Consider the following 22312-nt stretch of genomic DNA (forward strand, 5'->3'; position numbering starts at 1 on the left):
AAGACAGTTCATATTACATGCCAAATACTGTTGCTACGTGCCACACTCAGATATACAAGAAGATAGAAAATCTGGACTTGTATTTAGATGCCATTATTTTTGATAGATCCATCACATTTTCCTATAAAATCAGGAGACTTCCAGTTACTTTAAGACCAGTTTGAAAACATGGATTACATTTGGTTTTGAATCCCACTGATAAGAAACTCTCCAAGGAAGAGTCTGCATATTCTGTATTGGAGAAGTATGGAACAAATGTGGAGTCATCTGTCAGTGCCATTCTCACCTTTTTGGGCTTCTTCAAATCGATCATTCTCTGCCAGCCACTGGGCATAAGGGACATAGACATCATCTTTGAATTCAGGATGCTTTTCACTCAGAGCTAATGCCTGAGGTAAGTAAAAAATTCATTCTTAGAATACTACATGCTTTAAACAGTTAAAGGGTTTACATATTCCATGGGATCAATCCTTCAGCTCTAAGCAAATTCACAATAAAGTATACACAGAATAGAGAGTGTAATCCATATTTTCTCCAGTATGAAACTAATGTGTTTTAAAATAAAAAGCAATCAACAACAAAAGAAAAGAAGCTAAGCATAATAACAGAATTGAAACAGGGAGACTTGAAAGTGATTATCTAGGAAATTTAGTAGATTTCACAGCAAGAGACAAAAATATTTTTATTTTTACTGAATGCATCTTCTAAAGGAATAGAAGTAACACTATAAATGCAATTTAGATTCACTTGTAGAAAACCACACCACCACCAAACACATGCTAGCATACACAATTAACTGAAATACTCAGAATCCTTCTACAGAAGCCTCCCTCCCTGCTTCTCCCTCACTACCGTGCTGGTGTAGCCAGACATTCTTCTCCTTTTTTGTTGCAACCAGAGACAGTTAAGAAGTAGAGGTTTTCAACACAGAAATCAAGGGCACACTTACTTCTTCCCAGTGATGAGTGTCCACGTGGAGCTGGACCAATGCTTTCAGGTCACCAACCTTCATGTAGGTTTCTGCAGCATAGCCAGGGTTATCGAGTTGCTTAAAATAGAAGGCACACTTGTCCAAAGGCTCCCGCTCAGCTTTATCCAGTTTTCGAGCAATTTCAATTAACCTGGACCCAGCAGAAAGAAGGCAGATGTTTCAGATTCTGCCTTCGTGCTTTGCCTTTTAATTACTGTCATAACTTCACCTTTAATCAGCTAACATTTAATAAATAGTGTAATAGTAGTACCATGCAACACCATTTAAACAGTTTCAGTAAATGTTTCAAATGCCTTTTTTTCCTTCTACAAACTCAACCCCCTTTCTTCCCTCTTCACGCACGTGTGCAAGTCCATACCTCGGACTCTGTGCAGAGCTGTGCAGACAGACAGAAGGGAGCATGTCCTACATGATTAAGTAACATGGGAAACACTTCCCAACCCTAACCTGAGCAAGAGACTCCTGAATAAACACCACCTGTGTGACACACAGCAAAACAGAGGCAAGGGGCCTTTCAGAGGAGCCTGGCCAAGATCTTACGGCAGCTCAGCAGATGACCCAAAGTGTCACCTACTGCAAATCGAGGAGAAATGACCAGTGACAGGAGTAGCCCCAGAATTTCGGGGGACTCGGTGCTCCAGGTGATTTCTCTACCCACTAGATGACTATCCTGAACAGCTGAAAACAGCAGCAATGGGCTATCAGGTACAATCACTGCTGTGATGATCACTGAAGCTGGAGGCATCTCTATTTTAGACAGTCTCATGCTGCAGATGAACCCATACATACTCTTCACTGCTGTAATACATTTGTTTTTGTAATATATTTATGGCCCTTCACTCTAAACATATGCAACTTTTAAAACATTTTTAATTCTAGATGTGCTTCAAATACTCAATCTGATATAAAACAAAGGCAGATACCAAACATATTTTGTCTTATTTTAAAATTATGCAGAATTAATAATAACTCATTGGAGGGTTTCTTATATTATCTCTGAGGTGACACAAAACCTACATGTCCACCCAGCCGTTGTCCCCGCTGATTTCTATGGCCTTCATGTACTCCCCGGCAGAGAGGTACATCTCTACTGCTGCCTTTGGTTCATTGATGTTCTTGGCCCAGTCTGCTTGTTTTTTTATTAGCATCTTTGTGTCTTTGGGGTCTTCAGATCCCAGAAAATCCTGGAACAGTGCAATACAAAAGTCTGCATTACCTTCTGGTTACAAATGTTGTTACAGTCAAAACTCTAAAATACACAAAGGCTTTTGTAATGAATACCATGATGCCTCCTAAGGACAGAAGTACTGCATAGAGAGCAACACGGACTGAGCCAGCCTTCAGCAGCTTATCATCAAGGCCCCATGTCTGGGAGGAAACAATGGCAAGTCTCCCATTTAGACAGTTTTCAATTAAAAAAAAAAAGCAGGAGTTTTTGGGCAGGCCCAGAGGACAATGCAGGTGCCTCAGAGACAACTCCTGTGTCCCCACTTACTCTCTGCTGAGCCTGGTTAAGTGGATAGCAGTTATGATTTCTGCATGCTTGTCAGGAACAGGCCTTCCCAAAACACAGTCCTACTCTAAAGACTCTAACAGACTAATTCCAAGTTTCAGATTTTCTGTTGCAAGCCAAGCAGGTACAGTTTCATTCTCAAAGACGACCCAGTCCCAGCCCATGCTCAGTGAACGACAGCACACGCACTTAATCATATACTGGCATCAGGATGCCCCACCACAAATAAATTAAAGGCTGAAATCTTGTTTTCTGCAAAGACACTTGATCATTATATTTCAATATATCAAAAAAGTTCTTTTGTAAGGACAGAATGACAGCTGCTCAAAAGTGAGAGTGCTCTGAAGCACTGGTTGGACTTGTGGAAGGAATGCAAACCTGGACTCTGTGATAACAACCATTTTGAAAATATTTCTACTAGTTAGTTCAGCTTCTTCTGCCAATACTGAAGCCCTGGCACCATATGGTTCACATCATGTGTCAGGAAAAAAAAACCCAAAACACTTCAACACCAGAATATTGATTAAGGGTAATTTTGTCTGTTAACAGAATAGGCTACTATCCATTAAATAGCTCCTATTAAATGAAAAATCAGAATAGAGGCGAAATGACAGGTAAGAAAAGAGTGGAAAATTACCTTAGCCTCTGGGTTTCTGGCAAATTCTGACTGAGGTTTAAAAGAAACCAAACCAAAGGCAACAAATGGGCAAAACCCCCCTCAAGGAGCATGCACACATCACATCTGCTCCACCACCACAATTCAGCAGTTCCCCAATGCAGCCAGGGGCCAGGGACAGAACTGCACCCCACCTGTGCCAGCTCTAACTGAGCTGCAGAGTTATATCCTGCAGCAACCCTGCTCCAGGGAACAGCCACAGAGGTATCCTGATAGCATCTAAATATGGAAAACTGGAGTGAAGAGAGAAGTCAAACAGCCTCCTTGGCACAACTTGTTTTCCAGCTTACGTCACCAAAATAAGTCCAAAATCAAAAGCTCAGCTTCTCACAGTATAAAGAGTTTTTTGTGAGTTGTCAGTAATGAATGATCTGGTGTTGTGATAATGAGCCTGTGACCAGATATCAAAGGACTCCCAACCTCTGCCTCCAGTCTGGATCCTCCATCCAGACCTCATCAAAGCCCAGCACCAGAAACCAGGTTCTGTGGGTCCCTTCGCATAATTCTGGCAACATTAAGAGAAAACAACACCAGAAAAACAACCCCCTCCCCCATGTGTCTTTCCTTGGATAAATAACTGGCAAACAAGGGGGTTTTAAAAGTTCTTCCATTTCCTGTGCATTCCCTGCACAAGAAGCTGCCTTCATGTGCTGTGGAGTACCTTGAATTTCTCTGCATGGAGTCACTCTGAAGGACAGGGAACATGAGAGCTCTTGCTCTCTGCTGGTTAAATATAGACATGACTACAGCCAAGAATTAAAAGATTCTTACGAAGACTTATGGGAACATTTTTCTTTATGAATTACATTTATGTTCACGAGGAGCCAAAACACTGAAGCTAACAAAGACTCAGCAGCCAAAAATAGCGGAAGTCGGGCTTACATCAGCAAAGCCCACAAGTGTTTCTGTTGAGCTCTCAGAAGAAAAAGATCTCTCTGTAGCATAGCTTGGGGAATCTGTGCTAAAACAGTTTCTATGCATGTCATGGTGAATTCTTTGTCCTGGACTGGGCAGAATAAGGCTCTGATGAGTGATGAATGAGACTAAACAGTGCGTACATTCTCAGGGATTTTGATAAGACACCATAGAAGACCTAAAAGCCAAGTAATGCTTCTTATCACCTTATAAAAACATCACTTTTTAGAACCATATTCAATTTATTTCTACATGGCAACAGAGTTTAAAAAAAAAAAAGCCAAGACATTGAATCTTTGAAATAAAATTCCGTAGTAAACAAAAATATTCCAGGTTACTATGTTATACACTTTATAAAGTGCATTAATATAGAACTTGCTGTGACAGAAAAATATTTTTATTATAATATGGAAGTGAATTAAACACATGGTGCATTCCCCTCCACTTTGCACAGGTACTACCTTATCATCTTTGGAGGACAAACAAACAAAAAGAGATCTTGAGCAAGATAATGGGGAAAAAAGAGTCATGAAAACAAAATTCTTAGTTTTTAAAAAAGGAAAATTACTGCAGATAATATCATGTAACCACACTGAAAGAGTCACCACTGGTGGCGTCCAACAAAAAAATCCAATGAAAAGCCCTGAATTTCCATGGTCACATTTGAAACTCTACAAAACACAATCTGCTGCACCGGTAGCAGATTGAAGGAAAATGCCACCATAACACCCAGGCCAGAGACATTTCCCCCCTTATAAGCCAAACAAACTCGAATCAATTAACTGAGAAAACAAGGTTGAAATTCAAAGCCCACATTTCATCCAACCTTTTTGTAGGATCATACTTTGAAAACAGTTACAGGTACATCAATATTTCTGCATGTAAATGTCCAGGCACCACGTCCTACCTTCGCGTGGTCAAACATGCGTAAGTCAGTGTACATCTCCAGGGCCAGATTTTCATGGCCACTCCTTTTGTACAGCTTCGCTGCCTCATGGAATTTTCCCTGGTAGGCATAAACATCTGCCAGGAACAGGTCATTGTTGTTCTCCCCATGTTTCTTCCGCTCCTGGGAAAATAGAAAATTTGAAGAGTGATGTAGAAAATATTCTAGATGACCTGCACCTAAGTGAGAAATAGCCATTGAGGAATTACACTTTCAAGCTTAGATTTTAACTATTAATAATTAAAAACCTGTAACGGGATATCATAATTATGCCTCTCCTACATTTCTTGTGAATTTATAATTAAAGGATTAAATCCCTTCTTAATTAAAATTAGGAAGAGCAAAATTAAATGTCACTATACAAACTAAAGTGATGAAAAATCACTTCTCTTGATTTCACACAGGAAAATGAACACATGCTATCATTATGCCAGGCTATTTTAAAAAAGGCATCTGATGGGCTCCTCGTTTCCTCCTGTACAAACTCACTAGCATATAATTTGGCTAAATTAACAATATGTGCGGGTGGGATGACAAACAGGGAGATAATTGCCAGCAATAAGCAGATTCAGAAAGTACATTAACCTGCCTCTGAATACAAACCAGTGTCACCTCCACTGTCCCCAGGAGCTCATGGATTCATGTCGGCAGCAGTCGCTTCCAGAGCACCCGCACATGCTCTCCTGCTAATCAGAACTGCTCGCTCTGACTGCCTGGGAAGGGACCACGGGGGCAGTGTGTGTGCAGTGCCATGGAGAACCCTTCCTGTGTGGGCAGTGCCACTGAGAACCCTTCACATGACTCAAAGCACAGCAGTACCTGACCGCGAGGGACTTGTGACACAGACACGCACACGTGTGCGAGTGTGTGTGTTTTCATGTGTGTGCCATATCCTGTGTCTTGGACACACACCACTACCCTGCTTGGGACAAAATTATTACTGCTGTTAGCCCACGTCATGGCCTATGGACTGAATTTAAAGAAAACTGCACGCAAGGGGAAAAGCATTCCACGAGCATCCAAATTCAATCCTTCGCTGCCAAAGGGGGATGAGCCATCTCTCCTCCTTGTCACACTTACTGACTGGGCAGACACTGGGCTGGTGTTGACAGTTCTCTTCAAAAACTTGGTTAAACAAATAATCAGAGGACTTGTTAAACCATTTTCTAAAGACTCCACAGAATCTTGCCAGATAGAGATGGCAGCTATATTTCCTGCTGTCACCAATTAGAAAAAAAAAGTGTCATTACTGAGGGAAAGCCATCACATTAATGGAACATGTGTGCTTAGCTACATCCCTAAAAGCCCTAAAAGGAATCGGATCCACCACAGGAGAGAGTGAGCAGGGTGTAGAACTTACTGCAGAAGGAGCATTTTCAAGAAGTCTGAAAGTAAGTTTATGCCTATTTACATGGGGAATCTTTCTCATTAAACAGAATATGACATGACAAATCCAGAATATCCTCAATAGATGCAGATCTGGAGAAGCATATGTGGAAAAGAAAGGTTAGTACTGGTGAGAAAACACTCTCACCTACCTACCCTTGAGAAGAAAAAAAAAAACAAACAGAAAAAAGGGGCTCCTAATGCAGAACTTTGTCCTGTGTTAGAGAAAAGTTCACAGCAACCAGCTGGCATTTTGACAGCAGCAGGACAGTTCTGCAGACATGAAGACAAGGATTCTATCCTTTCAGAGAAGGTGTAAATCTATTTAGCACAAGAAAGAGGAATTCTCTTTATGCCATCTCCATGCAGATCTTTAAGCATTATCAAGCCAACTTTACAGGACAAGGGTGATCCATGTCTTTTCAAGTGCTCATGACAGACAGTTATTGTTGGGTGAAATTCTATCAAGAAGTGTGAAAAGAATAGGGAGGAGGGATTAGAGCACAGTATGGAAGTGTGGAATTCCAAATTCTATTTCCAGTTGTCACAGACTTGTCATGAGACCCTGAGTTTGTCATTTCGTTTCTCTGGGCCTGTTTCTGTCTCTGCACAGAGGAGATAGTAGTAATTACCTACCTCCGGGGGGTAGGGAAAGGCTTAATGAACTCACATTTATGAAGTATTCTGTACTAAGCGCTGTCAGCACAGTAGTATTCTACCAATTATTAATGGAATATTGAACATTTTTCCTGTTTTCCTGAAGACAGTTTCAGAAGCTCTTGTCCCACACCCTCATTCCATGGAGTTTTGGTCCTATGACTGGAACCTGAGTCACCTCTGCTAATCAGGATTTTTCACTCCAAACACATCTCCAACAGTCAGAAGCACTATCCAAACAAAAGTCCCTCCAAACCAGAAAGTACTGATTTTGGTACAGTAGTAAGTGCAAGAAAATACACCATCTTGAACACTCTCTTACCTCTATGCTGCTGATCAGTTCTAAATATCGAAGGTCTCGTACCCTGGTAAATGCCTATTGAAAATAATAGAAGAAAAAAGAATAAAAGACATTAGCTTGAAAAGCCAGAAAAATCCAAATACTGTTAGGCATGAATCAAGGTGTCTTCATGCAAGTAGGACAGGCAGAACTCTGCTGGGTTTGGGTTTGTGCAGTCCTGAACCTGAAGGGCTCTGACTACAACTGCGTCCGGAGTCGTTGCAGTAAACAAGGCAAGGTACAACCCAAACAGCTCAGCATTGACCAGGAGCAGCACAGCAGGGACTAGGAGCTGAGTGTGTCAGTCCCCCATGAAATACAAAGTGGTAATTAAAATATGACATCCTTTTATTCTGGCTATTTGATAGCTTCTCCATTTTGATGCAAGGTGCGATACAGACAAGGAAATTTCAGGAAAGTATTACAAGGCAGGACACATAATTGATCGTATTGTCAACGCCTGCTGCACATACTTCTGGTTTTTAAACCATTCTCAAAATCCAGCGTGAAAGGAGCTCAGAGAGAGGAAAGGAAGAAGACGACAGAAGTACTGCAAGACAGTGTAATATCTCTGCAAATGGAGATAAATGTGCAACTCAAAGTCTCAAGTGGCAAAGTCACGTGCGAGTTGCAGCAGCTCAGCACTTATTCCTGACATGCATCACAAAACAGAACTTTAACTCTTTGGGCTGCACGTCAAGTCTTCCAACCAAACTAATGCTTAAGGAGGCACAGAATATTCTGCTTACATCGGATCGGACTAGGAACTATGAAAGCCTTTAAAGTCAAGAAGCTGCTTTTGTTCGAATTAATCCGCTCTAATTCTAAGAGGGCACTACTTTAGAATTCCAAGGAGGTACTCAAAATTTCTTTTTAAGTGTATGTATTTGCATAAAGCCATCCATGAAACTGGAATTATTCTGATGCCTACACTTAAGAAAAAAAAAAAGCATTTAATTTCCTTTTAAAAAAATCCGTTATTAAAAGATGCCTATCATTACAGGCCATTCATGGTGTATTTTTAGTGTTTTGTCTTTCATACAATATTCATGACACTGAACTCAGTTCGCCCTCTCTTATTTGAGCAGAGGTGGTGAAAGAAAATAGGGAAGTATTTTATGCCATAGAAAACTTAATTCTTTAGTCTATGCCCATTCATAGACCACTCCCCAAAGCAAGGCATGCCAGGCAGAAAAGGACTGAAATGATGCCTTCTCATCACCACTGCTTTCACAGAACGTTAATGGGTAGATAAAAAAGAATGAGAAATCTCCGAACATGTACTGAGGTTGTATTAAATATTTAGGGGGAAAAAAAAGGGCAAGTTTATAGCACGGGGGATGGTGGGGAGACAAAGCCAGCTGAGCATCCTCTGCTGCCACCCGGTGGGCACTGCTGAACTGTTTCCAGTTCTGCTTCCCTAAATTCATTAACGCATTTTCCAGTTGAAACCATTTTCTTTGCATTGAACACTTTGATCTAGAACATGGTATTTACCTAGAAAGATACATTAGATTTCATTTTAGAACGTCATCTCAACATCCTGAGTATATAACAAACCCATTTGTTTGTGGAACAACAAACACACTAGACACAAGCAAGACAGTGACCCAGGAACACCACTTGTATTCCAGTCATAAAACATACATTATACACATACACAGATATAAATATCTAAATGTAAAACCCAAGCTTTCTACTAAATGAGTAAATAACTGCTTTACCTTTTTAGCAGTTTCAAACTCCAGCCCTTCCAAGGCTTCCATGGCCAGCTCTCTCCAGTCAGCATCAGTCACTCCTAAACACGCAATTTGATAGGCTTCTTTAAACATTTTTCGTTCCAGATATTGATACATGGGTGCAGACTGAGGATTGCCAAGGAAAAAACATGTATTAGAAAGCATAATACTGAGATATATTAGTGAAATTCTCTACATACATTGGGAAAAAAAAGACATATTCTAATCACAACCATTACAAGCTGCCCGGAGAATAAACATCTGGGTTTTGTATACAGACAGAATAGCATTCTGGGGTGATTATTATCATATTTAGACAAGCTGGGTTAATTACATTAGAAACTCATCCATGTTGAAATCTTCAGTTCCTTGCATTCTAGAAAGTAAAGAATGTGAATTCTTCAGGGCATTGGACACGCTAAATATGATGTAGACTATGTACTATGGAAGCAGAGCAAAGGAGGAGCAGTGTACTCTTAAAGGTCAAGAGCATGCATAAGTGGCACCACTGCCTGGTGTGATGCATCCCTGGAAACATCCAGACACACAGGAAGAGGCTCCACGGGGAAGTAAAACCCTTCTGCACCAACACTGATGACAAAGCTGTTCTACCAAGACTGTGACTAATAAGCCCAGAAGACACCCAGGCCCTCAAGGACCTGCCCTAAAGGGAATTTAAAAGGGGAACTGCCAACTGCTGCATGGTGACACACACACAGATGGATGTGGGTCTGCTGACACAGTTTGACCCTCTGAGTGAATAGGGAGCACTGCAGCACCACTACCTTAACCTGTGTCTGCAGCCACAGCAGAATGTTACTGATTTTTATGTTATTTTTATCAATTTATCTGAAAATTGTACACTCTTTGGTACTCCCTCCCTCCAAAAGCATAGCTTTGGAAAAGCTGCCTCTGTGACACTGCACAATATTTCTGAGGCACCTTGGTATTCTGCAGTGTGCCAAAGGCAGACAGGAGTGTTCCAGGCCTGGTGACCCTGTGGCTGCCCACCACTGCGGACAAGAGCCTTGGTAAGGACCTGTATAGGGCCTCAGGGGACAGAGGAGTCTGTAACACACCTGTTCACCAGTCAGTACAAGACAGGGCATTCTGCCTCCTGCATTGACCCTCAGCAGCAAATCCTGCCCAACCTTTTTTCTTTGTTTTGTCTTTTGGATTGTTTTAGACCCTTCCATTGCTTCTCATGACACAGAAAACAGCATTTTATGGAAGGCAATCCATAAATTTAGAATATAGACTACTCATGTACCATATATTCAGACTAAAATATACAGTTTAAATATTGCCTAAACACGTCTCGGTGAAGCAACAGTAAGACAGTATTTGATGTGCTTATAAGAAAAATGAAATTACAACTGGAGAAAAGTTACATAGAAAGAATACAGTAAAAATACTCAAGGAGGTAAGGCCTGCACTAAATGAGATTATGTGCATTTGCAAGTAGAAAGGGAGAATCGGAAACAACAATTATCAACAGCAAAAAGGAAGTTATCTTAATTAATGCTGAAGAAACAAAAATAAAATAGATCACACAATATAACTTAAATAACAATGAAGAAAGTGTGAACTGCAATCATTTTAGTAATGGAATACAAGAAAATCTCAGAAAAGCTTCTTCACTTGCTAAACATTCATGTTTATGAGATATAAAGCAACACTTAATGAGATTAAAGGATTACCTGCGGAACTTCAACAGCTGACATAGAGAAAGCATGAAGGCAGAAGATCTTGGAGCCATTGTAACCCACAACAAAGCCTTGCAGTTTTTGCTGGTGGACAGGGAAGTTACTAGCTTTGATATTGAGATATCCTCCTCCAGAAAAGCAAAGCATATCCTCACACTGGGTATTCCAGGCCACACTGTTAGCATTGGGTTCCTAGTGAGCAAAACAACTCAGGATTACAACAGATGCAATCACATCTTTCCTAAGAAATATGCCTCCTTCAGCTAGAATGTTTGATCTAAGACAGCCTGGTGCGTATATACACTGATTACTTCCATTTTTAATATCCTACAGCCTAGTATATTCCTAAACAGATTCACAGGGATGTATTTTATATTTTAATACACAGTTGTAATTGTCTTGCCTTTAATGTATGTTCAATATATATATATTATATATATGTAATATATAATGAATATAATATATATTCATTTACTAATGATCTCTACTATCAAAATGTAGAACATAAAACCAAATTCCACAATAATGGAATCTGCTAGTTAGCAGATTTAATTGATCATTTCTCTGCTCATTACACAAAGGAAGTTACAGACCCTATCTTTGCAGCACTCCATACTTGCGATCCAGTGTGCTCTGAAAACATTTAAGCAACATTAATGAGTGACTGCTAAACCGCCAATGAAGGGAGCATTATCATGATTCCTTTTATAGCCTAAGAATACACGACAAACAAAGATGTTTAGACTTTAATTCTGTTCGTACGAATGATAAAACCAAAATGCTCATTTACTGTAATGCTTCAGAGGGAAAGAAGAGAGAGCTCTAAATGAAACTGAAAAGGTCACATGTCTCAGTGCTTTTTATTCAGCTGTTGCTCACATACATCTCCTGTCTTCTCATTACCTCTCTACCACCTCTGAAAGGGTGGTTTGGATAAACAGATTACAGTCAAATCCTACAACATGCCATTAATAGTTTAAATGACAGTTACATGAATTTCTGCACAGCAACACTTTAAGGATGTTCTGTGCTTGGAATTACTTCCTGCCCTCCTGCCCCACCTTTAAAAAAAACCCAACGGCTTTTAATTTTTACCTGAAACAACAACTCTTTGGTATGAATGTCATACACGAGGCAGGTGTCGTTCTCATCCACCACAGCCAGCTTTTTGCGCGACGCGCTCATGTCCAGGCAGCGCACGGCCGTGGATTGCTTCAGCAGCACGATCGGGAAGGGGTTATCCACGAAGATCTTCAGGATCTACACAGGTGTGAAACAAAGTCACTCCACCCATTTTTGTCCCTAAAACTAGAAACAGCGTAACAGAACAAATTGCGGTGCTGTTTAAAGTGTGCAATTGCAAGTTTTTTTCAGAGACAAACTGTGTGCTAAGATTAAGTAAATGCTTCCAGTTTGAGGTCTCTTGAGCAGACTGGCTGCCACAACATGCTCTAGGTTGCAAGCCTATACAAATAAATCAGATGCTACACACCTGGATTCTTAATGTTCCACTAGTTAAACAGTTACATTAATACAGGAATATATAACAGATACACACGGGATCTCAACTTCCTCTCTATCAATACCTCAGAGCTCCAGTTTGACGTTTCCAGCTGCCACCCGGTGTGTGAAGCAGACAGCACTTTCACCTGAGAACACCCACACTCTCACAAGTGTTCAGGAGAGCTGTACACACCCCCAACACCCACCAAAGGCAAACGTGCTCTCAGTTCAACAAGTATGCAATTGTTGTCAGTTCATCCTAACAACTCACAGACTTCAGACAAAATTAAACATTTGTATTAATTTTACTGTCACAGAATGTGAAAGACAGAAGTAATTAATTTTTAATCCCAAGATAAGACTGTGTCAAAATTCTAGGTTGTAAAACAGCCTGCTGCTTTTAACATCTCCCCCTAGGAGCACAGAACAGATTTTATTTGCAGTGAAGACACATACCAGACATGATGTGTTACCTGACCATTCTTTAGGCCAACTAAGAGGCCTTCTCTTCCTGGGGGTCCTCCAATTACTTTAATGTAACGAATAAGAGATTCCATCAACCATTCTCGTTCTTTAACACCACTAAATGAGAGGCACTGCAATCTCTTCTCCTAAGGACACAGCAAGATACAAAATACAGCCTGGAGGTGAAGATGAAATCTGTATCTGATGTCCTACGTTTATACCTATACCAGCAGATGTGCCTACTTTTACATATAAAAATCATACAGTCGAATAGTCAATTTAACGGGGTGAATTCCTTAAGGTTTTCCAATGCTATGAACAAACAAAACCAAACACTCCCAATCTTTTTCTAGTAGTTCTCTCCCACCAAAAAGTTCCCTTGGATTCTGTGTTAATTTATCAAATTCACTACACAGACAGTTTTAGTGAACCAGAGCCACCTGAGCTGTGCCTCAGCAACTGCCCAGCAGCATGTCAGTGCTGCACAGCACAAAAGCACTGCCTTTGAAAAGCTGTAACAGATCCCATGGGACAGTCATCTCCTGCCAGCCACTGGGACAGCTGTGTTCAACTCTGAACACACCCCAGGACTACTCTAGCTTTTAAGGCACATACCTGGCATAAAATAATGTGATCTGAACACACCACCAGCAAGTTACATTCAAATTTCTTTACAATCTTTTTCTTCACCCGATAGTGCATATCTGCAGAGTCATCCGAGTACAGCTCATAAATCAGGATTCTCTCTGGCATCTGGATGGCTAATCTGTTTTTGTAGATTGCAATTTTTTTCACAAGCTCTCTGCCTTTTATTCTAACTAGAAAGAAAAAACACCAAAACAATTCAGTATAAGCTGACACAAAAATAAGAGATACAGAAATCAGAAAACTAACACATTAAAACTGAATCTCTCTAAAGCACATTCTTGCTCAGATATGTTTGTTGTTCTGCCCCTATGTAATCTACTAACTGTCATAGTTTATCACCCTGTATGATTTGTCAACAGCACATTCTGGAGCAGTACTTTGATTCCTTGCCATAAAAAGCCAGCAGATATGAAGAAACAAAATCAGCTGAAACTCTTCTGGCTACAAGTAAGGAAAAAAAAGTTAAATATGATGTATTTTTATCTCATTTTCAGAGATTAAAACCTTATTTTCAGAGCCCCTGTCCCTCCCAATGCCTTTTCCAATCCCCACATCTTTCATTAAACTTATCAGTGCTGAGCCTCCACAGTCCAAGTTCACACTCAGCTCCTGCAAACTGTGTTCTGCAGTTTGACTGCCAAAGTAACAAAAGTCTGTCAGATATATGCAGAGTATATTCCAAGTGTTCTGATGGATATCAATTAAAACCCAAAACAAACTGAGCAAAGCCTGGAATTACCCTTTTGTTCCGTGATGAGGTGCTGGACAATAACGTCAGTCATGCTGTCCCTGTAGGCGTAGCGATCCTTATAGAGGCCATGGACAGTGCTGAAAATCAGCTGGTAGAAGGAGATTGTGCCATCCTGGCATCCTACTGCCTGAACACAGGAAGAGAATAATTTTAGCTAATTGGTACATGTAGATGAGAATTGGCAAAGTGTGTGGTATTTATAGGAGCACCACGTCCCTTTTCCTGCATAATGTATAGACAGATACCAGTTACAGCTGACTTGTGCTTAACCATGGTAAAAGTGCAAGGCAGAATGAGCACTGATCTCATCACACACCACAGAGACCACCATGCTGGGTGGGGGGCTTAGGTTTACTTGGTTGGTTTTTGGTTAGATTTTTTGGGGGGTGAGAGGTGTTTATTTTTAAATTTACTTTGATTCTCTTCTCACTTGTACAGGACTCAGAGTGCAGCATTTCAGGTTGACAGCTGCCCTGTAAGGCATTTTCTTCCCATCATGGAATTAGATTTGGTCAGTCCAGAAGTTATTAGCTGACATTTTTAATTCTTTTTCCCTTCTCTTTTTTAATCAAAATGCAGTGAAAGCAGGTGTTATGCTCCCTACATCCTTCTTACAGCCCAGGCTTCACTTCTGCAGGATATTTGTAATTCCAGTGACAGTTCTAGGACCTCCCTAGACACTGCTCAGGTTCTGCTGCCTCAGTAAGAATGGCTAAACTAAGCAACTGAGTTTGAAATGTATGGTCTTACCTCAGGTGACCTGTGGAAGTGTCAGAGAAATGTCCCTACTCACCACATAGTTGGAGTCTGGTTTAACTTTGCAGGCCCACACCCAGCTGTTCTGCTCTCCCAGGGTGCCCAGGCGCACGCCGTCCTTCGTGAAGAGAGAAACCTGCCTGTCCGACCCTCCCAGCAGGAGATACTCTCCTTTGGTAAAGTAGCTGACACAGCACGGATCAAAACTGAGCTCTCTGTCCTTCCCAATCTACAAGGCAAAGTAAAATAAAAAAACCATCAAAAATGTTAACAAAAGGATCATTTCATATTTTCTGAAGGCAACAAGTGCCATCACTGATACCATTTGTCTCATCTGTGCACAGCTTTTCAATACCCAGAACCACTGGCTACCTTAAGATTCCCAAAGGCAGTTCTAAAATATGTCCAAGAATCCTTCCAATCACAAACCAGTTTGCTCAGAATGCAACAACTCACAAAAGCCCTTTAACCACTGAAAAAAATACAAAGATGTTCTCTACAGACCAGTGAACCACATCACAGAAGTCAGCCAAGTTGTAAGGGCTTTAATACAAGAATTGCAAGACAGCAGCTGAGCTGCCACGGGAGAAACAAGGGCTGAAGGAGAAATGGTTAAAAAAAAGGGAGACTCATAAAAGGCTAGGAAAACAGAAGACATTTAATGTAACTAATAAGGCAACAGCATACAAACACTTTGAATGTAGAATACAAAACAGAATCAGAAATACCCTGCTACTCTTGAACAAACTCTCTTAAGACATACCTGTTTGCCACTCAGGTGGTAAAAGGAAAGTTTCTGACCCCAGTCTGCCACGGCTAAAATGTCATTGCGTTCATCTCTACAGAAAAAAAAAAAGTAGTAATTCTACAGCAATTTATTAATAAATTTCCTAGAGCAACAGAACCAAGTAGTAGGACAGCAGAATTTACTGCAAGCTACTTGTTAAAAGTCACAAACTGAAAGGACAGCAGATACTCCTTGTAACTGAAAACTGTGGAAGACAACTTGGGGACACAAAAGAAAAACCAGTCTCCTCAACTCAAAGTTTGAGGCATCACTTCACCAGAAGCTCTGGGAGCAGTGAAGTGAATGGTCCCTTGACACGTGAAGCCCCTGAGCCCACGTTCTGATTTAGCTACAGGAGTACAAGGCCACTGTCACGTCCAAGTCTACAGAGCTGAGCAAGGGGGAACTGCAATTATCAGTGTAATGTGTTCATGTGAGACCAGCAGCAGGCTGAGGAAAGGTTTCAGGTCCAAATTTAACTCTGGTACTCTGACATGATCTGTTCAGCTTGGAGCAAAGCAGGACAGTCACCTTCTCCACAGTTCCTTGCCTAGGAAGGGAGATGGTAACCTGAATGTTCTGCTGCAGATAATATCTCTAGCCAGGATCTGAACATAAAAAAATCAGATAAAAAAACCTAAAGACAAAGCCAAGTGTTAGCAAGCCCCCTCCCTTTAGTCGGTGCGTGACACTTGCACCTGGGGAGTAGCACACACCTATCTCATGATGAACACAGACCAGCAGAACAAACTAGGGCTATGCAGGTAACTATTAATCTAGCACCTCCTAATTTTTGAATATCTGAGGTTGTACCCTGCATAATAGTCTGCCCTTGGTCCTTCCTGTAAAGTGCCGTTCTAGGTAACAGAGGTACATACGTTCCTTTGAAGTTTCACTCACAAGTTGAAAGGGGACTCCTGTTCCTCGTGGTCTTTCTTCTCTGGCTGACTATCCTGCCTACTGCCAGGCCTGGATTCCAGTACTGGGATCTCCTCTAAATAGCTGCAAACTGACTCCTCCTCTTCTTCATCTACTCTACTCCAAAAATTCTGCCACCTACTGCAATAGCAAATGTTTGTTCACATATTTGAGAGAATATTCTCTCTGAATTGAAGTGAAAAAATAGTTCCCCTATCTCCCCCCTATTCAAACAGAACCCAACCCCACACCCCCCCAAAACTCCATCAATCAAAATCAGTAAAAAAGACAAAAGAAATGTTTCTGCAGATCTGATGATGCTGCATCTCAAATCCTGGGGTCAGCTTTGGGTCCCTCACTGTAAGAAAGACATTGAGGGGCTGGAGCATGTTGAGGGAAGGGAACAGAGCTGGGGAAGGGTCTGGAGCACCAAGAGCAGCTGAGGAAGCTGGGGGGGCTCAGCCTGGAGAAAAGGAGGCTCGGGGAGGACCTTCTTGCTCTCTGCAACTCCCTGACAGGAGGGAGGAACCAGGGAGGGTCGAGCTCTGGTCCCAGGGGACAAGGGACAGGATGAGTGGAAATGGCCTCAAGCTGTGCCAGGGGAGGGTCAGGTTGAATATCAAGAAAATTTCTTCCCTGAAAGGATGGTCAGGAATTGGCACAGCTGCCCAGGGCAGTGATGGTGTCACCATCCCTGAAGTGATTTAAAAGCCATGTGGATGTGGCACCTGGGAACACGGGTCAGTGGTGGCCTTGGCAGTGCTGAGGGAATGGCTGGACTCGATGATCTCGGAGGGCTTTCCAACCTAAACAATCCCACGTCTACAATCTAAGCGAAACTTGTTCCCAGCTTCTCCACTCAATTAAAGACTGGCAGCAAAGCCAAACCCCCAATATATGATCACTTAAAAAATGTAACGTACATGGTATGTTTCATCAAGGATAAAAGTCAAGCCATTCTGCAATCAGTGAGCCACAGATTATCTCTTCAGCATGAAAAAAAAAGGAAGGATGAAATTATCTACCTGGAAGGATTCCAACAAATTGACCATATTGGAGAGGAGGAACCCCCTGGACGTTCTATTTTTACTTTCTCATCACCATTTTTGTTCCTTATGCTGACAATGCCGTTGAACATCCCCAAAGCAAGATACTGGCCATCATTTGTCCAGCTGAGAAAACACACACATATTGAACAGTAAACTACTACAAACAAGCAGCAGGAAGGTAGGATGGTACAGCACACTCACACAGGGATGGTAGATTCAAATATATTTCTAAGAGGGAGTTCTGAGAGGTAGCCAGTAAATCTACAGTTTGTTTATGCATCTAAATCCACATTTATGGCAACAGCATGCACTACATCGAGAACATTTTATCATATACACAGAAATAAAAAAATAAATTAAAGCTATCATCTGCTTGCAACACTTGTAACATGTGCTAAGTCACAGATCCATTTTGGGGATGGCAGTGTTGGCAGCACACCAGAATGCTTTAAAAACCACATTAGAACATGATCAGATAGAACTGCCTGGTGTGGGACAGAGGGGGCCTGGGGTCTAATCTGTTCTCTGTTGGATAGAGTACTGGATAGATGGATAACTTCAACTAATGAACCCTTGCTTCAGGTTGCCCCCAACAGTAATACCTCCTTCAACTGAAAACACCAACAGCACAAAGGATGAACAACTTTACAAACAAAAATTGCAATTATTTTTCCTCTAATTTTCCTCCATATTGTTATTGTACAAGATGGAAAAATAGAGGGACAGAGAACCTAAGGCACTTGCTCGAGACTAGAACATCTCTCTGATGCTTTCAGAAGAATTTGGTTATAAACAGAACAAAATAAAACCCAAAAATTTTGCTATTGAAAAAGAAGGGGGGGGGAAACCAGGTTTTTTTAAGCTTGCATCTTATTTGGAATGGTTTGTATTGAAACTAACTTAAATGACTTAAGGTAATCCTTAAAACTTACCTACAGCAGGTGATCCTGCAGCTCGTTTTATGTTTAGAGACTGACTTCTGCTCAGGAGACCACAAGCCTTGATAAAAACAAACAAGAAGCCAATGACAAATAGGCATGAGCCAGAGTTCAGACTGGAAACTAATATTGTTGGAGAACTCGGCTGGGACTCCAAAGGCATCAAAGTCTTGTCCACTGCTAGAAGGACACTTAAATATATATTATTTATCAGTAAATGGGAAAAAAATCCATCTAAATAACAGAGGGTGTCTTTGCAAAAAATTCCAGTAATAACAGAGCAGCATGTTTCATCCTGTGGCCCCTCACTACACTGGCCTTTCCCACTGAGATTAAGTGATTTAAATCAGTATCCAATGTCACTGAGTCTTTGATAGCTTTGTGTCACATCTCTTCTGCAGATACAGAGTTGTACCTGTCTGTGGCTAGTTTAGCTATCAACTGTAATGGAATTCACTGGCTCAATGGAAAAGTTCAAGGGAAAAGACATACCAAAATCCCCAGACGAGCAGGATGCCAGCTGATGAGTGAGAGGATTGTATGAAATGCACTGGATAGAGTCATTATGCCTAGAATGAAGTTAAAATCAGATTTCAATAAATCATTCTTAAATGCCCCTTTTCTGACTTTCAGCAAGAGAGCTGAAAGCTTTACCAGATGCCAAAATAACTGGATTGGTTTATAGTACATCAAGTTAATCTGCTATTACTGTAAAGTAAATCCATAATAAACCTTACAAAAATCGTCTCCAAGTGGCAGGATACAGTGTATTTCATCAAGATTAGCTAAATCTGTAGAGCAAGAGTGGTTTGTGAAATATGACTAAATGTTGTATCCAAATTCTAACCCAAGTGTGCTCATGCAGGCTCCGTGCAGTGACCAGCTCGTGCAAACCAACTCGTGATAAATGTGCAGTCTGAAACAGAAGGTGAGCTGTCACTTCAGAGGGCTGATATAAACACAGAGCCAGGAGATTGAAATATACCAAAAGTACCAAATCCATCTTTAATTTGATCTTTGAACCAGAATTGTGGTATATTATACCAGAACGGTCACATTGTCTTTCATTTTATTCTGACCTATTCTGAGTTTCCCCAGTTCTCTACCAGCCCTCTAAATTCAGAGATTTATTTTGACTCTCCACCCACTTTTATCCCCTTAATTGCTTTCCTGCCTCATTCAGATACTTCAACTGTTCTTTTCCTCCTCCCTCCCCTACCACCCTTGGCATTTCCTCTGACCTTCATGAACTTTCTCCAAGTCTAACAGCTCGTGCTCTTTGAGAGCAGCAGTGCATAATCAAAATTGGCTTTTGAAGCACAGAACTGAATGGCATCACTTACGTGTACTTCAGAATTCCTTCTAACTTTGAAGTCCAAATTATCACACTTTTATCAGCAGAGCCAGATGCGAAACGCTTGCCTAGGAATTGGAGATCATTTAAATCCCACATGTACAAAAATCACTTTCACTCCCAATACTCAATCAAAGAGAGAGCAAGAAGTTCTTGAACTTGACAAGGCTCAAGTAATAAAGGGGCTGACACTGAGTGCCTGGATGTGCCGGCGCTTCCCCAGCCACGTGGAACTCCAATGGCTGTACTGCACCCTCCCCACAGCCCTGGGAGCAACCCGACCTTCCAGTGCTGCCAGCCCCATGGGAACAGTGACAAGGAAAATGGGTACATTGTCACAGGAACACCCATCACTCAAACAGCAGCAGCTGCAGGAAGCCCCCTGAGCCCATAGAGTGAGTCCCACAGAATGAGAGTCAGAGACCATGACAGAGCTGGAAGCAGAGGGGGGTCTGCAGTGAGCAGGTAACATGTGAAGGATCAGATCAGAAAGCTCCAGGACAGAAGAACTATGGAAAAAAAGGTGAGTAGTAGAAAGAGGGATCTCTGGAGCGAACCCTCTCCTCACATTACCCACGAATATACACTTAACCAGTACTAAACTTAAACTGAAGTGGAAGGAGCAGTGGGACCCCAGCTCTTGGATTCCCAAGTGACCTTACAGCCAGCACCTTGTATAGCAGACTGAACCCTCCACTGAGGAACAAATCCCAGCACTTGCTAAAGAATAAACCCCAGCACTCACATGCTGTGACCGAAACAATGCTCATTTCTCCATTTTCAATGGGCAATAACAAATGCACAAACAACAGATGCACTTCACAAACCAGACTAACAAAGCCCCAAAGGATATTTACCATCTTTGGCATAAGCCACACAGTACACAGTGTCCTTATGTCCTTTCAAAGGCTGAATTAGGGTTCCATCAGAAGTATCATATACCTGTTTAAATGGGGAGAAAAAAACCAAACCAAACATACAAACAGAAGAACTTATATGAAAAATCTTCCAGTGAATCACAGAACCACAAACTGGTTTGGAGGGGAAGGGACCTTAAAGCTCATCCTGTTCCACCCCCATGCCACGGGCAGGGACACCTTCCACTAGATCACATTACTCCAAGTCCTGTCCAACCTGGCCTTGAACACTTCTAGGGTGAGGACTGTGAATTTAAAATTTAAAATTACTGAGGGACAACAAATTATGCACTTCCTTTTGTGCCTGCTTTTTGCATAGTACACCGTTCATGCAAGACAAAATGTTGTCAAGCATAGAAGCAGCTTTCTATAACATGATACTTCTTGGGAGGAAAAAAGAATCAGTACTAGAAAATTACACACACAAAAGAGATTTCCCACCAGCTCATTTTATGTCTTACTGGTTTTTTATCATTTATTTTCATCTTTTACATCTTGTTGCTAAACATCTTTCTCCACATTAGATGTTTAAAGGTAATAAATTACTGCAAAGGGGCATCACTAAATGCACCATTCTGTGAGCACTGAAAATAACTCCTGCTGTCTTGCAGTGCTGAACTCTACAATCCACCCTTCCCTGCAGCTCCTACACCTGCCCCACCTGAAAGCTTTGCAGCACCTGTGAGCAGCTGGTCCGGAGCTGCTCTTGCAGCAGCTCCAGGGTCCCACAAACAGCTCGGGCTGAAGGTTCCCACAACACCGGGACATGGATTTGAGTCTCTCCCCTTCCCCCAGAGATTTTAGTGAAACTTGTACCAGTACAGCCCCTGCGCTCCGTGCTCTGTGCCAGGCCCGGGGGCAGGTTCATGGATTTCAAACCTCGGGTGAGGCACGAGAGGACGAGACGATGCAAATAATTTAAATCTCATTACTTTTGGAAATAGAGCTTAAAACTTGGTAAGAAATATTAAAAAGCTTCAAATCACTTTAGAGTTGGCCTGCATTAATATGTATGTGGCTGTGAGGCTGGGCTGGCAGAGATAAGGGGATTTCGGATAGGTTATATTCATAAGTTAACGTGGAAGAAATCACGTTCATACAGCTGCAGAGGAGAGAGGACAGGAAGGTTTCCCTACCAGCAGCCTGTTTCCAGCAGCAACTATAAGCTGGGTCCCATCCGGCTTGAACGCGAGGTCGTAAATACTGAGGGAAACAAACCAACCAAAAACCCCGTTTTAGGAGGCAGAAAACACACTCCCTGAGCATCGGAGGTGCCACACAGCCGCCACTGATAAAGGCACGGTGAGGGTGGGTCTGACTCCCGAGTGAACCTCCGGGACCGCCCCCGCGCTGCCGC

The 22312-nt window shown here is 41.7% G+C and overlaps 1 protein-coding gene across 3 annotated transcripts in view; it reads right to left on the reverse strand.

Moving 5' to 3' along the window:
- Positions 1-22312, reverse strand: part of IFT122 (intraflagellar transport 122) — a 31753-nt gene that overhangs the window by 9322 nt on the left and 119 nt on the right. For 2 of the 3 annotated variants that reach the window (XM_018068769.2, XM_018068768.2), the window contains exons 2-21: positions 22092-22158; positions 20896-20980; positions 20028-20106; positions 19177-19253; positions 18679-18745; positions 17723-17869; positions 16680-16838; positions 15756-15831; positions 15030-15221; positions 14225-14363; positions 13453-13655; positions 12846-12983; positions 11965-12129; positions 10864-11061; positions 9149-9289; positions 7407-7460; positions 5003-5164; positions 2009-2175; positions 950-1121; positions 287-389 (exon numbers count right to left, since the gene is read on the reverse strand). In XM_018068769.2, coding sequence (XP_017924258.1) covers positions 287-389; positions 950-1121; positions 2009-2175; positions 5003-5164; positions 7407-7460; positions 9149-9289; positions 10864-11061; positions 11965-12129; positions 12846-12983; positions 13453-13655; positions 14225-14363; positions 15030-15221; positions 15756-15831; positions 16680-16838; positions 17723-17869; positions 18679-18745; positions 19177-19253; positions 20028-20106; positions 20896-20980; positions 22092-22158 — 2591 coding nt within the window. The remainder of the gene's footprint in view (positions 1-286; positions 390-949; positions 1122-2008; positions 2176-5002; positions 5165-7406; positions 7461-9148; positions 9290-10863; positions 11062-11964; positions 12130-12845; positions 12984-13452; positions 13656-14224; positions 14364-15029; positions 15222-15755; positions 15832-16679; positions 16839-17722; positions 17870-18678; positions 18746-19176; positions 19254-20027; positions 20107-20895; positions 20981-22091; positions 22159-22312) is intronic. The other variant, XM_018068770.2, reaches the window with a different exon arrangement.

This window comes from Manacus vitellinus, unplaced genomic scaffold (genome assembly GCF_001715985.3).
Source record: "Manacus vitellinus isolate BGI_N305 unplaced genomic scaffold, ASM171598v3 scaffold_14_pilon, whole genome shotgun sequence".
In the NCBI taxonomy this organism is placed as follows: domain Eukaryota; kingdom Metazoa; phylum Chordata; class Aves; order Passeriformes; family Pipridae; genus Manacus; species Manacus vitellinus.